The sequence below is a fragment of the Mus musculus genome, chromosome 5, assembly GCF_000001635.26.
Source record: "Mus musculus strain C57BL/6J chromosome 5, GRCm38.p6 C57BL/6J".
Taxonomy (NCBI): Eukaryota; Metazoa; Chordata; class Mammalia; order Rodentia; family Muridae; genus Mus; species Mus musculus.
Window position 1 is genome coordinate 149,568,562 of NC_000071.6, and position 16,431 is coordinate 149,584,992.

At 46.7% G+C, this 16,431-nt stretch overlaps 1 protein-coding gene and 1 long non-coding RNA gene across 4 annotated transcripts in view; one reads left to right on the forward strand and one right to left on the reverse strand.

Annotated features, from left to right (window-relative positions):
* The window catches only part of Wdr95 (WD40 repeat domain 95), a 127,486-nt gene that overhangs the window by 84,153 nt on the left and 26,902 nt on the right, over nucleotides 1-16,431 (forward strand). For both annotated transcript variants that reach the window (XM_017320945.2, NM_029440.3), the window contains 7 exons: nucleotides 5,428-5,579; nucleotides 10,493-10,595; nucleotides 12,055-12,161; nucleotides 12,244-12,323; nucleotides 13,267-13,321; nucleotides 14,526-14,571; nucleotides 15,896-15,955. In XM_017320945.2, coding sequence (XP_017176434.1) covers nucleotides 5,428-5,579; nucleotides 10,493-10,595; nucleotides 12,055-12,161; nucleotides 12,244-12,323; nucleotides 13,267-13,321; nucleotides 14,526-14,571; nucleotides 15,896-15,955 — 603 coding nt within the window. The remainder of the gene's footprint in view (nucleotides 1-5,427; nucleotides 5,580-10,492; nucleotides 10,596-12,054; nucleotides 12,162-12,243; nucleotides 12,324-13,266; nucleotides 13,322-14,525; nucleotides 14,572-15,895; nucleotides 15,956-16,431) is intronic.
* Gm35763 lies at nucleotides 1,417-15,729 on the reverse strand. Of its 2 annotated transcripts, none has more exons than XR_377271.4 (3): nucleotides 15,532-15,729; nucleotides 13,302-13,366; nucleotides 1,417-1,446 (listed from the first exon to the last, which is right to left on the reverse strand). It is a non-coding gene; the product is annotated as a predicted gene, 35763 (long non-coding RNA). The 2 variants fall into 2 exon arrangements; XR_001785031.2 differs by lacking the exon at nucleotides 1,417-1,446 and adding an exon at nucleotides 3,068-3,082 and having other exon boundaries at nucleotides 15,532-15,728.

Here is a 16,431-nt window from a genome sequence, read left to right on the forward strand (position 1 = left end):
AAGACCGTGTGCCAAGCCTGGGACGAGCGGAGCCTGGGATGGGCGGAGCCTGGGATGTGCTGGAGCTTCCTCTTTGTGGGTCCAAGATGGCCTCAGCAACAGTGAACTTGGGACCCGCCCCGCAAGTGAGGTTGGAAGGGAATCTATACAGTGAGGTGTGGAGAGTTCACCCAGCAATATAACTGAGGCCCAAAAGCAAGCAATTCAGTCCTCCGGGCAAACTTGATTAAAATGGTGAGATTTATGAACTCCACAGTTTGATTTATTTTGAAAATCAAATTCATCTAAAGGCTTCATCCAAAGTCACCGTGTAGAGGGCTCCAAGTTTTTAATGAGTTTTTTTTTTTTCCCTTTGAATCTCGTGGCTCTCAGATAATCATAATTCTGTATGTGGGGACAAGCCTTCCATCCTATTTTCTTTCCCTCTCGCCTCTCCGTTTTCTTCCAATCTCAACTCGTGATTACAAGATTAGCATCTCGCCTGTGATGATTCAGGCATATTGAATAGCTTCCCGATGTGTATTTAAAATATATTGAAACCCCATCTCGGAAATATGGTGTGTACGCTATTTCAGACTGCACTGGTCCTATCGAATGACAGCTAATGAACCGGGAGCCAAGTAGCTCGACGCCTAGCCTGCCTGGGCAGAGAGGCTGCATTCTTTGAATTATTTTTTCAGCCCAAATATTTTACTCTTCCAAATCACAGGGACATACAAACATTCCAGCAGGCTGCTGGCTTCTGGCAGTCTCTAACGGGGAGTGGAGCGATAGATTCTGATTGCCTTTTTCGCTTAGGATTCTCTAAAAAATAATAAAAAATTAAATAAACAACAACAACAACAACAAAAACTTCAGTGCTGCAAGCCACCAACAGGGCTATCGTTTGTCAACCAGAATTAGAATTCAGGGAAAGTTATTTCTTCTAAGGAAGGTAGCATGGCGTGCTAGCTAGCATAACATTGGCACCTCTCTTGGGCACATTCTGTGCTTTCTCTAGGTTAAGACAATGGGTTTGCTTCTGTCTGTTTTAACCCAGTGACCTGTCCAGCAGGTCCAGTTATTTGAGGGTCTTGAGGGGACCTCCTCCTAAGAACCAAATGGGGGGTAGAGAGAGACGAGGGTCTTGTATGATTAACGACACGAAAACCGTTCTGAAGTTGTATCAAGACCCCAATGTATTGAGAAAGGTCCAAGGCTTAAATGTACAAGCAAAAGGGGAAGTACAGACACTTATCAGCGGGAGGGGTGGAGCAATACAAGCAAAAGGAGAAGTACTTATGGGAGGGGGGCAATAGAAATTCTTTCTTTTGGCAGCTACATGGGGAAGCAGGAAGCTTGGTGGTATCAGGGTGTGGTCAGGACATCAGTGATGACCTTGGGCTGGAACATCCCGTGGTTCTTGGAATCCATGTGTCGGTGGCCCGCTTTTGACCCCTTTTTCTTCTGGGGGGGGGGGGGAGAGAGGCCCAATTTAGAGATCAAGAGTTGTCTTAATAGCTCCCAACAACCCAGCACCACAGTTCTGTGAGTGAGGGCTCCCACTCAGGGGCTGGTGTCTCTCCAGTTAGGGGCTCCATCTTCCTCATCCAATACCAAGAGGCAGGTGAAGAGGGTACCACTGCCTGCACCAACCCCAGCCACCTCTTCTCATAGTCTGAGCAAAATTCACAGCCACGATGGGTGAATGGGAAGTGCCACATGCCTTAGGTGAATACCCTCTTCCCAGCCACGACTCTGCAAATGGACGAGGAAGAGGATGACAGAGAGTTCTGGAGGCCACAACAAGCCAGGTGACTTGGGGTAAATGACTCAGTCCTTCTAAACTGACTTAGAAGAGCCACCTTATGGAGGCATTGTCCTTGCTAAAGGCAGTGAGCGCGCACGGGGCTCAACGCAGAGTGGTTTTATTGGGTGAGGCCGATTTCAGCCTGAGAGACAAGGGTGAAATTCAGTAACTTAAGCACCAGGGCAGGCTGGATGAAGACAGAAATAAAGTCACTGGGTGAACTGGTGAGTGGCTGGGTTCAAAAATGGGCCTCTCTGCCCAAGCTTCTCACTTCCAGACCTTGGTAGATGTTGGCCTGGTGACCTCCTACGTCATGTCGTCTGTGTTTGCAGAAGCTATTTTTAGTTGGGGAATTTGTTGTCAATTTGATAGCTCAGTCTAACCTTCCATGTAACAAGTGTCTGCCTACCTTCCCTTCGTTGGTCTTAGGCACCAACCCATCCCACCTGAGATGGTTTTTCCCAGACTCCAGAATTTCCTGTGTTTCCTCTCAGGAACCTTATGTATTAGTCCATTCCTTGGTGCTATAACAAAATACCTGAGGCAAACCAATTTACAAAAGAGATCAGGTTTGCTTAGTTCATGGTCCTAAGGCTAGGAAATCGAAAAGCATGACACTGGCATCTAATTGGGGTCTTCTTGTGTCGTGCTATGAGAAATCACGTGGTCAGACAGGCAAATGGGTAGTTTAGCTCTCTTTCTTTCTCTCTCTCTTTCTCTCTTTCCCTCTTTCCCCCTTTCCCTCCTTCCCTCCTTCCCTCTTTCTTTCTTTCTTTCTTTCTTTCTTTCTTTCTTTCTTTCTTTCTTTCTTTCTTTCTTTCTTTCTTTCTACCAGATTTATTTATATGAGTACATTGTAGCTGTCTCAGACACAGCAGAAGAGGGCATCAGATCCCATTACAGATGGTTATGAGCCACCATATGGTTGCTGGGAATTGAACTCAGGACCTTTGGAAGAGCAGACAGTGCTCTTTACCGCTGAGCCATCTCTCCAAACCCCCACCCTTGTTTTTCAATACAGTTTTAGTTGCCCAGGGTGGAGCCCATGGTCTTGCACATGCCAGCTGTCTTAGTTAGGGTTTTAGTGCTGTAAAGAGATATGACCATGACAGTTTTCATAAAGGAAAATATTTAATTTGGGGCTAGTTTAGAGTTTCAGAGGTTTAGTCCACGTTCATCACAGCAGGAAGCATGGCAACGTGCAGGCATACATGATGCTGGTGCAGGAGCTGAGAGTTCTATATCTTGATCCACAGGCAGCAGAAGGAGACTGTGTACCAAGAGAGAGCTGGCCTAAGAAAGCAATAGTTTGCAAGGCTGTGGTATCATTTGGTTCAATGACCTTTAATATTAGAGGCGTTGTCAACAGCACAGAACTATCTGGAAATAGAGGAACCGCCATGAAGTGGGATCTAGTGGTTCTTCAGGTTGTTGGGAGCATGGTCTGGAGGGAGACAAGGTCTCACTTAATTTGCTCTCTGCCCATAGGGTGAGCATTCTGTGTGCCCTTCCCCCTCCCTCATGCCCCTGCTATGATGTGCTGCTTGCCCAATGGCAGCAAAGCCGCCAAGACTTTATATTGGATCCCCTGGAACTGTGAGTCAAAATAGACATTTCCTCTCTCTAATTTTGAAAGTGTCCACAATAGTGATAGCAATCCAGTTCATATGGGCTGCCATAACAAAGTGTCAGAGACAGAGTAAGTTAAATAGCAGAAATGTACTGGCTTATAGTTCCAAGGTTAGAAACTCAAAGCTATGAAAGTAAGGTGGACCCAGGCCCCAGGACTGCCTTGCAGCAGCAGTCTTCTGGCAATCCTCATATTTTTTGGTTGGAGATGCACTGTCCTGATGTCCACCACCATCATCATGCACCATCTTCCTGCTGTCTCTCTCTCTCTCTCTCTCTCTCTCTCTCTCTCTCTCTCTCTCTCTCTCTCCTCACTGTTGGATTTGAGTCGAGCCTGCTTGCTGAGGACCTCATTCACTCTCACTAATTAATCTCAACAACCCCGTCCCCAAATTGAGTCTCATCCTGAGGAACTGGGACCATTCACTATTTGAAGTGGGGAAGGGGGCGGTGTAGCAATTCACCCACAACAAAAAGTGAAGGAAACTGGGACTCAAGGTAGCTGACACAATGGCAGGTGTGTGTTGCTTTGAAAGGTAGCCACTGTCCCTCTGATGGTCATGGATGTCCCCATTATGTACTTGGCTCAGCCTGCTCTTTTCTCCTTTATTTACTTTGTTTGTTTGTTTGTTTGTTTGTTTGTGTGTGTTTTTGTTTGTTTGTTTGTTTTTTGTTTTTTTGAGACAGGGTTTCTCTGTGTAGCCCTGGCTCTCCTGAAACTCACTCTGTAGACCAGGCTGGCCTTGAACTCTGCCTCCTGAGTTCTGGAATTACAGGCATGTGCTACCTGTACCCCCAACAACCCCCCTCCCACCACCACCGACCCCTCACCCCTGGTTCCAGTGCTCCTCTCCCGCACTGCAGCCTTCACCAGCTCACAGTCTCCTAACAGAATGCCGGAGCCATGACATGATTTACAAGCCTAACAGATGACTGACAGCAATATTACTGTAATCATGCCGAACCATTATTACATTTTAACCACGTCTCTAGGCATTGTCTTTTAATCAATTTTCTAAAGTTCTCAATGCAACACTATCAGAGGGAAATGTAAGCCTCCTCCAGGCTGAATAGAACTGCCACATCCAAGCCAAGCTGAGTTCAGATGTGTGTATTTGTTTTGTGTGTGTGTGTGTTGACATATGCGTCTGTGTATCTCTGTATATGTGTACGTATGTATGTGTGCATGTATATGTATGCGTTTGAGTGCTTGTGGGTATGTGTCTCCATATTACAGACAGTACTGAGGGGGAGAGATGCTAGGCTACCCAGATGGAACCACTTGGATTCTAAACCAGTAGACGGACTCTCTGGGCTGACATGTCCTCAAACAACAGCCACACGAGAATCCACTCCATGTGACTTCCAAGTATCTGCCTGGTGACAGGGTTGGTGGTTTGTTTTTGTTTTTGTTTTTGTTTTTATTTTGTTTTTGTTTTTTTCAAGACAGGGTTTCTCTGTATAGGCCTGGCTGTCCTGGAACTAACTTTGTAGACCAGGCTGGCCTCTGCCTCCCAAGTGCTGGGATTAAAGACATGTGCCACCACCTCCTGGCTAGGGTTGGTGGTCTTATATTAAAGACTTAGTAACAGGTTTGATTATTAAGATTCCAGAAACCAGCCGGGCGTGGTGGCACATGCCTTTAATCCCAGCACTCGGGAGGCAGAGGCAGGCGGATTTCTGAGTTCGAGGCCAGCCTGGTCTACAAAGTGAACTCCAGGACAGCCAGAGCTATACAGAGAAACCCTGTCTCGAAAAACCAAAAAAAAAAAAAAAGATTCCAGAAACCAGATCCAAACTATGAAAGCTGGGTCCATGGAAAGTGAGGTGACTGGTTATTTCCTTGTGGGAAGGATAGAGCCTAGAGACTTGTGGTCACAATTGTCCCCTCTCTTTGGTCACCTTTCACATTGGATTTAGAGTCTGCAGCTAGCCTGGGCTACACAGAGAGATCATATCTAGAGAAAGAAGAAGAACCAAACCTATTACCTTCCCCCTTTTCTCCACAGGTCTGGGATCTGGAGACACATGGCTGCTGCTGTACCATCTCTTCCAAAGCCAGTGGCATCAAGGGAGAACTCACAGCCTGCCTCTATCTCCCCGGACCTAGAGCCCTGTGTGTGGCCACGGGGACTCTGGCTTTCCTTCACCTGAAAGTGGGGTAGGGAACTGTCTGTCACCTGAGCTTTGCATGTGCAATGTTCTAGAGGGTTCTAGAGAGTCCCAGTGGTGTGGTCAATAGTCTACTCAATGCTTTAAGAGTGGTTCAAATGCTGAGTGAGACTCCATTAGAGAAAACAAGAGTTATCATTTAGGAGTGGTTACCAACTGGAGATAGCTTCTGGGTTAGGGATGAGAGCTTGCATCTACCTCCACTCTCAGCTCTGGGATTGCAGTCCCCGTGGCATGCTGCCAAGGTCGCTCTGAGTTCACACGGCCACCGGTCCTACTGTGTGTAGGAGGCCTTGTGTCTCTGGGGTTCTCCATCCTCTCTGGCTCTTAAAATCTTTCCACAGGATTAAAATTCTGCAGGATTCCTCCAGTTGTGGGGGGCGGGGGTGGGGGGGGGGAGACTGATGGAGATATCCCATTTGAGAGTGCTCCAAGGTCCAGCTGTGGGCCTCTGCAGGAGGAAGGGAGGAAGCTTCTCTGATGGTGGCTGAGCAAGGTGCTGATCTTGCTCCTATATTAGAGAGAGAGAAAGTGTGTGTGTGTGTGTGTGTGTGTGTGTGTGTGTGTGTGTGTGTGTGTGTTTAGCAGAGCGCCAGGCTATCTTCCTTTAGCAGAGCAGGAGTATTTTGGTTTCCCCTGGGTCCCTGGCCTGTCTAGTCTCAGTTTCTTGGCCACTAAGCAGTGTTGGGAATGGGTTCCATCTCATGCAGTGTTTTGAGCTTTTAGGGCATTTCTATATGTGCCAATGTGTGTGTCTCTGTGTCTATATGTGCCAATGTGTGTATGTCTGTGTCTATATGTGCCAATGTGTGTGTGTCTGTGTCTATATGTGCCAATGTGTGTATGTCTGTGTCTATATGTGCCAATGTGTGTGTCTCTGTGCCTATATGTGCCAATGTGTGTGTCTCTGTGTTTACATGTGCCAATGTGTGTGTCTCTGTGTCTACATGTGCCAATGTGTGTATGTCTGTGTCTATATGTGCCAATGTGTGTGTGTCTGTGTCTATATGTGCCAATGTGTGTGTCTCTGTGCCTATATGTGCCAATGTGTGTGTCTCTGTGTCTATATGTGCCAATGTGTGTGTCTCTGTGTCTACATGTGCCAATGTGTTTGTCTCTGTGCCTGTGCCTATATGTACCAATGTGTGTGTCTCTGTGTCTACATATGCCAATGTGTGTGTGTCTGTGCCTATATATGCCAATGTGTGTGTGCCTCTGTATGTGCCAGTGTGTGTCTCTGCATCTATATGTCCCAATGTGTGTGCCTTCCTCTATATGTTCCACAGTGTGTGTCTCTGTATCTATGTGTTCTCCTTGTGCTTTTTCTTTGGCTTCTTATTTTTCCATTTGTTCCTTTGTTCATTTGTTTTCCTCTTATTGGACTTAGTTTTTATTTTTGTCGTATTTAAGTTTTTTGAGATATATATATATATAGATAGATAGATGTCAGTTTGTTTTCTAATGAAAGAGCAGGGGAGGATGTGGATTTGGGTAGATGGGGTGGTAGGGAGGACCTGGGAGGAGCTGGGGCAGGAGGAACCATAATCAGAATATAGTGTATGGAAAAAAAAAAAAAAAAACAGTCAATCGCCAGGCAGTGGTGGGTCACACCTTTAATCCCAGCACTCGGGAGGCAGAGGCAGGCAGATTTCTGAGTTCAAGGCCAGCCTGGTCTACAGAGCGAGTTCCAGGACAGCCAGAAACTACACAGAGAAATTCTGCCTTGAAAAAAACAAAACAAAACAAAACAAAAAACATTCAGATAAACAAACAAACAAAAACAAACAAAACCCTTAAGGGTCAGGAGAAAGGATTCAACAATTAAGAGCACTTACTGCTATTGTGAAGGACTCAGGTTCAGTTCCTGGCACCCAGTTCTTGGCGGCTCACAACTATCCATAAATCCAGTTCCAGGGGATCCTGTGCTCTCCTCTGACTTCTACACATACACACATGCAGCCAAAACAGTCATGCGCATTAAATAAATAAATAAATAAATAAATAAATAAAGAGCAAATAAATAAATAAATGACCAAGCGGGCGAGCATCAGACAGAAGGAAATGTGCCCTTCCCCTCAGCCTGCCCTGGAGGCCCAAAGGCAATGAAATAAACCTCACCCTTCTGTGGAAAAAGAATTCTCCCCTGCTAGCATGCTAGTCGGGTGCTTGGCATATGCTTTGAGTACTGTAAGGCTCTCTGCAATCCACAAACATGGACCTCATTCATTACAGCCAGCTGGGAATCAAACCTGGGACCTCTGGAAGAGCAGCCAATGCTCTTAACCTCTGAGCCATCTCCCCAGCCCCATGTAGCCCACTCTTCATCCCCTGTTCTTCCTCCTGACTATACAACATGCATTCCTCCTCCCCGCCACAGCTTCTTCCAGGGCTAACCAGTACCCATGGTCCAAGACAAAGACACAGTAAATCCTTAGAGTGACCGTCATAGACTGAGTGTTTCAGACACTTTTTCACAACGGTGACTGGCTTCCTGAGCCCCAAATAGGACCTCTGTCCTCCCTGTGTCTTCTCTTGATTTGTGAACACAGGCATGGACGAGCTTTTCTTGATCCATTTGCTGTACTCAGAGGTCATTTCAAGGGGCCTGGAGATGGCTCAGTGGTCACTGCAGAGAACTTACTGCTCTTGCAAAGGACTCCAGTTCATTTTCTAATGCTCAAATCAAACAGCTCACAACTACCTATGACTCTAGTTCTAGCAGGCCTGGCACCTCTGGCCCTTACAGGCACCTATACTCATGTGCATAATAAGCCCACACACAGAGACACATATACACATAACTAAAAATATATACACATAACTAAAATTAACTCCACAGAAAAGCGAGCACATTTTACGGCATCGCATGTGACCTCGTTCTTGGCCACCCTCTCCCTTTCTAATCTCAGTGAAGCCATGCAGCCAGCTAGAACGACTCAGAAAACTCAAATAGAGGCAAAACTAAATGATCGGTACAGCCAGGCTCCTCAGAGATCTCGAGTGCTTCACTCAAGATGCCAAAACACCCTGCTGGAAGTGGAAGCTGCTGCCAATCAAACTCCTGTTTGTTCTGCATGATAGAGTTGTGTAGAACAAACAGCTCACTTGATTGATTCCCTTTGGAACGCAGCGACTGGAAATTCTGCTTTGTGGCAAACACAATCTCCAATCTCTAGTGCTAACAATTAGGTGCTAGATCGTGTCCCCTGTCCTAGCCCACCCTATACCTGCTGTCACCCATGAGCTGAGCAACCCAGTTACCTAACCCTCATTTGCAAAGCTAAAGCTCCTCTCCCAGCATCTGGGAAAAAGGATCAGACCAGCAGCCCGACCCAGAGGTTTTTCTCCTTTCCCTTGGTTCCTCCTTTCTTCGGACTTCCTGCCTCCTCCTGCCTGCGCCAGACCCCACTATCACCTCCTAAAGCCCAGGCACAGGCTGCTCTTTCTTGGAGAGTTGTCTGAGCATCGTGTCTGAGGCTGCAGATCGGTGGGAGGCTCTCTCTGCCAGTTCTCCTGTGACCAAGCTTGAGGCTTCACTGCAGAACAATTAAGAGGGCGGTGGCAGGGAGACCACACATGGAATCAATGCTCCGTATTACATCCACTGCATGCGGACATTGACTTGCATTTCCTCGTGATTATTCCTCACATTTCCGTAAAGGGTTGTATTTGGCAGATGAGGCCAAGGGGCTCAAGTGGCTGTTGAGTGCTGGCTTCCCGGAGGCAGAGTATGGAATAAGGCTCTGATTGCTCTGATGTGCCCTTTGCATCTGGGTACCCCTGGGAGTCACAGGGCCTGCTGAGATCTGCTTGGCCTCATCCCTGCCTGCAGTAATTGAGAAGTGTTGCCTTTTAGGCAGAAGGATTCATAGGGTACTGTTTGTTTGTTTGTTTGTTTGTTTGTTTGGGAGGAGATCTAAAATCTCATCACTCTACATCATTCTGAGTCATCAAATCACACTGCCCCTGCCCTTACAAGGAGCTGCATGGCGGAGTGTGGTGGCACACACCTGTGATCCAATTATTGCTCAGGAGAAAGAATCAGAAGGATCTGCAGTTTGAGGACAGCCTGAGCCACAGGAGACCCTGTCTCAATCAGTCAATCAATCAATCAGTCAATCAGTCAGTCAATCAATCAATCAATCAATCGAAGGTGCATGTCCTCCGTTTCCTTCTTTAGTAGTCATTACACCTCATCATGTGCCAGCCACTTGTGTTCTGCCTGTGCCTTATCATGTGTCAATCACGTGTACTATTCCTGAGAAGATGCCCCACGTATCTTTTCCTATTAAATCCCCATGTCTCTGTGATGAAACACCACAACCAAAGCAAGTTGGGAAGGGAAGGATTGATTTGGCTTCTGCTTCCACATCACTGTTCATCACTGAAGGGAGTCAGGACAGGAACCCAAACAGGACAGGAACCTGGAGGCAGGAGCTGATGCAGAGATCATGCAGGGGTGCTGGTAACCTGGCTTGCTCCACCTGGCTTGCTCAGCCTACTTTTTTTTATAGCACCCAGGACTACCAGCCCAGGGATGGTACCACACACTATAGACTGGGTCCTCCCCCATCAACGTCCAACAGGCTTGCCTGCAACCAGATCCTACAGAGGCGTTTCCTCAATCCCCTCTCCCTCCTCTCTGATGACTGTACTAACCTGTGTCAACTTAACATAAAAAAACAGCCAGCACACCCTGTTATAACCTTGTAAAACAGGTGTCACTAACCCCCATATTTCAGATTAGAGAGTGGGATTTTAAACAGTTATGCCAATTTCCCAGGTTCCTGGATCCATCATTTGAGCCCAAAGCCTTTCCTGCTGGCCACTGTGTAATCTCCCTCCTGGGAATCCTGATGAGCAGTCACCACTGTCCATTGTTGTCTCTTTTTCATGAGCAAGATCTGTCCCAGAGTCCCACCTGGTACGTTCCCACCAAGAGCCCGTGGTGTGCTGCAGGTACAACCCAGCCTTCAGACATGTGGTCAGCTGCTGCGAAGCCTCCGTAAGTAGCCACTCCTGATACCTTAGCAGTGAATGACATGTTTGTGAGGTAGCCTGGCCCCTCCATCTTCCCGTTAAAGCCGAGCAAAGTCTTCTGTTCCTGGAGTGGACATTCAGTTCTGCTCTGTTAACGACCCTGTATTATATGGACAATCTTTGCTCAGAGTCAAGTGGAAGAGCCGTTTCCCCAGTGGCTCCCAGTATGAGCTATTTGGAAGGAGCATCCATTCTGAGAGTATTATATCCTTGTGATTATCTCGTAGGTTGTAAAACAAATACTTCTCATAACTGGTTGAAACACTACTCCACTGTCTGCTCTCAAGAGGACCTTGAGAGCAGGCTGAGGAACCCTCCCTGGGGTGGGGACTGACTGCAGCCATCAAGACAGAGGATATTGGACTCCCTGGAGGAGGAATAGCAAGAAGGGAATCAACTGTGCTGATGGAGAGCCTAGGACTAGAACTGCAGACGGCACGGGAAATGTTCCCCACTGTTGCAGCTTCGATAAAATATCCAGTGCAACTTCTGAGTTTTTTTTAGTTCATGTTCTAAATTACAGTCTACAGTTGCCACCAGGAAATCAACAGGGCCAAAGCTACAGACAACTGGTCATAATACATCCACAGCCCAGAAGTGTAACCCCAGGTCACTCTGTGTCCACAGCCCAGAAGCGTGACCCCAGGTCACACTGCATCCACAGCCCCGAAGTGTGATCTCAGGTCACACTGCATCCACAGTTCAGAAGCGTGACCTCAGGTCACACTGCATCCTACAGCCCAGAAGTGTGAGCTTAGCTCTTCATTCGTTTTAGGACTAAAGCAAAGAGCTGTGCCTCCCACACTCAGGATGGGTCTTCCTTCCTCAGTTCACCCAAACTTAAGAAAACCCCTACTGAGCATGCCCAAAGGTCAGCCTGACCTAGAGAAGCCCTCACTGAGACGCGCCCTCCCCGGTGATTCTAGATTTTGTCAAGTTGATGCTTAATGCTATCACATCCACTAACACCTTGATTCTGGACTTTGAACCTCCAGGTGGACTGTGAAACAAAACATTTCTGTTGTTCTGGCAATTTCCTATGACTGTGCTAGCCAATGAATAAGTTTAAGTAAACCAGCTTGTCTGGGATTACAGACAGTTTCTAGATAAACTTTTATATTTAAGGTTGATTTATTTTTATTTAATGTGTTTGGGTGTTTGGCCTGCCTGTATGCGTGTATACCATGTTACTGTACTGTCTGCAGAGGCCAGATGAGGGCGCTGGATCCCCTAGAACTGGAGTTATAGATTGTTATGTGTTGTCATGTGGGTGCTAGGGACTGAATGCCTGGTCCTCAGAGCCATCTCTCTGGCTGTCCTAAGCTGTCATCTTTAATATTTATGTCACCAGACTTATAAAAGCAAATTTCCCTTGATTTGGTAGTTATTATGTCTGAGCCATCTTTCCTGCAACTTTGATACAGGTAGTGAAAGTGTGGGACTTTGAAACGGGAAGACAGGTGTCAGAATTTATTGGCACTCATGGTAATGCTGGCATCACCTGTCTGACCTTTGACTCCAGCGGAAGAAGGTACAGCCTTTCTCTCATATCACGAACCTTTCAGCGGGGTGACCTGAGTCATGTCATCCTAGTGGGACAATCTTTTTCCTAGGCTTGTTACTGGAGGAAGAGATGGCTGTCTGAAAATATGGAGCTACAACAATGGACACTGTCTGCACACCCTTCAGCACGGCAAGTGGGGTGGGGACTCCAGCAAGTGGTCCCCATAAAGTGCGGACGCACAACTGTGCATTTATCATAAATGGGAAATGAATCAAGTAAAATCGTGCCTCGCAGGTATATATAGCATCTCCCTTTCCCCCTTTCTCTCTACTTCATGGTATTTAATGTTTATGGACTTAACGTTTCATGCAGATACAACCACACCAATTAAATGCAAGTCTCTTATTATAAATCTCCTTACCTGGGGCTGGAGAGTTGGCTCAGCAGTTAAGAGCACCGATTGCTCTTCCAGAGGATCTGGGTTCAATTCCCAGCACCCACATGGCAGTTTACAGCTCTCTGTAACTCCAAGGTCTGACCCCTCAGACATAGATGCAGGCAAAACATCAATGCACATAAAATAAAGACAAATTTTACATACATGCATACATACATACATACATACATACATACATACATACATAGTGTGTGTGTGTGTGTGTGTGTGTGTGTGTGTGTGTGTGTGTGTATAACCTGCCCCAAAGCTACTCTTGGTAAAAAAAAAAAAAAAAAAAAAAAACTGATTCTGGCCTGTACAATGCCAACAAAGCAGATAAGAAACATATTTTTCATCTTTTAAAAGAGAATAAATAAAGTCAAGGTGGAAGAGACATGAAGCTAAATTCATGAGCCTCATTTCCCCAATCTGCTTTGACCTTCTGCCCATTCACTCTCTCCGTGTCATGTGCTACTACCGGGTCCTATCAGCAGAAGCGGAGCCTCTTCCTGTAGCTGATCAAGGGCAGAATCAGACAGGGAAGGTGGCCACAAAGGAATGGTGCTTTAATGGCCCAGGCTACTAGAAAGTAGATGACAGAAGTCTGTTCTGACATATCCGGGAAACCTCTGAGAGCTGATTCAAGCAAGAGTTGGTAAAGAAATTGTTTAACAGCATATGATCATATATTCCTAGATGAAAATCAAAGTGAAGTCTGTGACTGTACCTACATGGAGGTGAACCGAAATCGGTGAGTTCCATTCAGCCTGGGGTTGTGTAGATTAGCTTTCCATCACTGTGGGAAAAAGAAATGCCTCAGATCAACAAGGGAGGGGAGGTGTATTCTGGCTCTTGGTTTCTGAGGTTTAGCCTCTGGCAAGGCAGGAGATATCATGGTAGAGGGGCAATGGCAGAGGAGAGATGCTCAGGACATGAGGAAAAGTGAGAGAGACCCAAAAGCCAAGGACTGGACACAGCTTTCAAAGGCATACACATCCCTGGTGGCCCAATTCCTTCAACCAAGGCTCACCTCTTTCCCCCTCTTTTAAAGATTTACTTGTTGATTATGTGTATTATGTCTGCCTACATGAGTTTACCTGTGTGCAGGAGTCCATGGAGGTCAGAAGGAATAAGATGCCCTGGAACTGGAGTGACAGGTGGGGTCCAGCTGATAAGGGTGCTGTGGAACTAAAACTGGGTCCTCTGCAAGAACAGTCAGTGCTCTTAACTGCTGAACCCCTGGACCTCACTTCTTAGCAGCACCATCAGCAGGGCTGGAGAGATGACTCGGCAGTTAAGAGTACTGACTGCTCCTGTAGAGGACTTAGGTTCAATTCCCAGCACCATATAATGTTCATGACAATCTATAACTCCAAAGCCAGGGATCTGACACCCTCTTCTGGACTTCACAGGCACCAGGTACACATACATAAATGCAGGCAAAACACTCCACATTAATAATAATAATAACAATAACAACAACAACAACAATAATTTTAAAATGTCAAAGTAACAAATCACAGAGTGGAGCAAATAGATTCAACTACCATAAATCAAAGAGCAAAAATACAGGATCTCCTCCCTTCACTCTTTAAGAGAGTGAAGCAATCCTTAGGCTATTTCTGTGAGCAGCCTTGCCTGGGTAGTTCAGACACGCTCTGAAGATCAAGTAAATCCCCCATTCCACTCCCCCAATCCCACCCCCACCTGCCCCAAGGCAGCTGCTCACAGAGGATCTGTAGACCTCAGAAATGATGGGGTGGCCTGTATCTGGGTCCGGATGCTTTAAAGACTGAACCTGATTTGTCAAATGACATTTCCCATTGCTCTCCATAAGCATTAGAAAGGCTCCTATGTTTTCATTTATCCTGTGGATAAGGCAGGGTTAAACCACAAAGTTAACCACAAAACGGAAGCTGAAGTGTTAAAAATGTATCACTTTGTTGTTATCTTAGGTGTGTCATAGCTGTTGGATGGGACCGAAGAATAAACGTGTATTTTGTAAGTGCAATGTAACAAATGAAGACATTTCAAAAACCCTCCTCTCTCTCCAAAGGCCTCCTCTCAGTCTGTCTCACTGTTTAGATCTATTTGTATTGTTTTTTAATGGGGGGTGGGGGTGGATATGCTTGTGAGTGCAGATGTCCACAGCTGCCAGAGCGCTGAGAATAGAACTCAGGACCTCTGGAAGGAAGAACAGCCAGTGCTCTTAACCTCTGAGCCATCCCTCCAGCCCCCTCCCTCCAGCACCCTGCTTCTCCTTTAGAAAGAGACTGGAGCTTGGTTTTGCTGCCTGGTATAAGGCAAGTGACACACACAGGATCCCCTTTCTTTATTTCTCCTCATTCTTTCCTCTCTTCTTTTCTTTTCAAGATTTTCCTCTCCGTGTCTTCCTAAAGTTCCCCTTGAAAAGTTGCACCGCTAAGTGAGCTGCCAGGACCTGTGGGTTCCTGGGAGCCGGAGGTGGTGCCTGCTCAGGTGCAGGTCCTAAGTTCTTTTCATGATTCACACCTTGCTAATTCCCCACCCACAGTTCCTTCCCAGCCCCTCCACCTCAACCTACTTGTAAAGACACAAGTACCAGGGGGAACCGCAGGGGTGTGGGGTGGCGGGAGGGCGGAGGCTGAAAGGCTTTTACTGTCTTCCTTTCTCCTGGCCTGTCTTTAAAGCATCCTAGAGCGTCTCCAATCAGAAAGAGGAAATAAAAGGCCACCCATAAACGTCTCTGCAGACATGAAATCCCTCTTTATGGAGGGGATTAGAAGACAGAAATTTAAAGTACCGCCCAAAAAACTAAGTTTTAAATCTACCTGTGACATTTTATTACCCTGCTTGCCCTGCTGGGTGGTTCTGGATTTCCGAACGTCTTTAAACACTGTCCGTTCTCCTTATTCGTTTCAAAGTTCAATATATTTCATAGCCTAAGCCTTGCATCCTGAGAGTGATTTGAGGAATGACTACCTGGGAAATTTCAGCATTGAGTCTGTCCTTCGGTATTACAGCTTCGCAGGCTGATGGTGTCGGCTTAGCCCATGAAACAGCTCTGGGTCTTATTATGAAGGCAAAGCTATGCTGTGGATCCAAGAAGAGCTTGTCAGTTGACATATGATTTGCTGAAATGCAATCACCCAGACGTCAGGAGAGGATTGCTTTTTATTCCCACTGGCACTTGGGGAATTTGCTTTGACATTTCAAAAATCTGCATCAGTGGTGGGGTGAGGGGTAGGGTTATGAAATGTGCCAACACCTTCTCTCTGACGTCGCAAATGTGTTGGCAGCTCATTTTATGGTTTGCACAATGGGTCTTGTTTGGCTTTGTATACAGGACATACCTCGAGATTTTCATCATTTCCGGAAGCCTCAGCCCCACTGGCAGGATGACCTGGTGAGCCCCAGCCCACTGTCTGGCCCACAGTAGCACACACTGAAGATCTCCCTCACTCTAAATGCTCCGCTGCACTTCCTGAGCCTGCCACGCATGCTCAGTTTCTCCGAAGCCTCTGCTATGGATGGCCAGACTCTTGCCTGAGTAGAACATGGTCCAGGCAGTTGCCTTCTCTCTGGGAGAGGTGATGGTGTTCTGAGTTGAGGTGTGAGGCCAGAGGGGCAGAGTTCAAGCTGCACTCCTTGAGTTCAGTTGTTGAGTCCCCAAGTGCAGGAAGCTCAAGGTGGGGAGGGCGTGGCTGGTGAGCCAAATTGTATTCATGATGTCCTAACATCCCTGACTCTCTGTGGCTTGCTAAAGGCCTAATGCTTGTTAGGGATCAGAATGTCCCCAGCTCCCTACAGTTTCCCAGGGATGAATGGCTTTCTTCCAAACTGTTTATATGCCAAAGCATTAAGACAAAAAATACAGAAAAT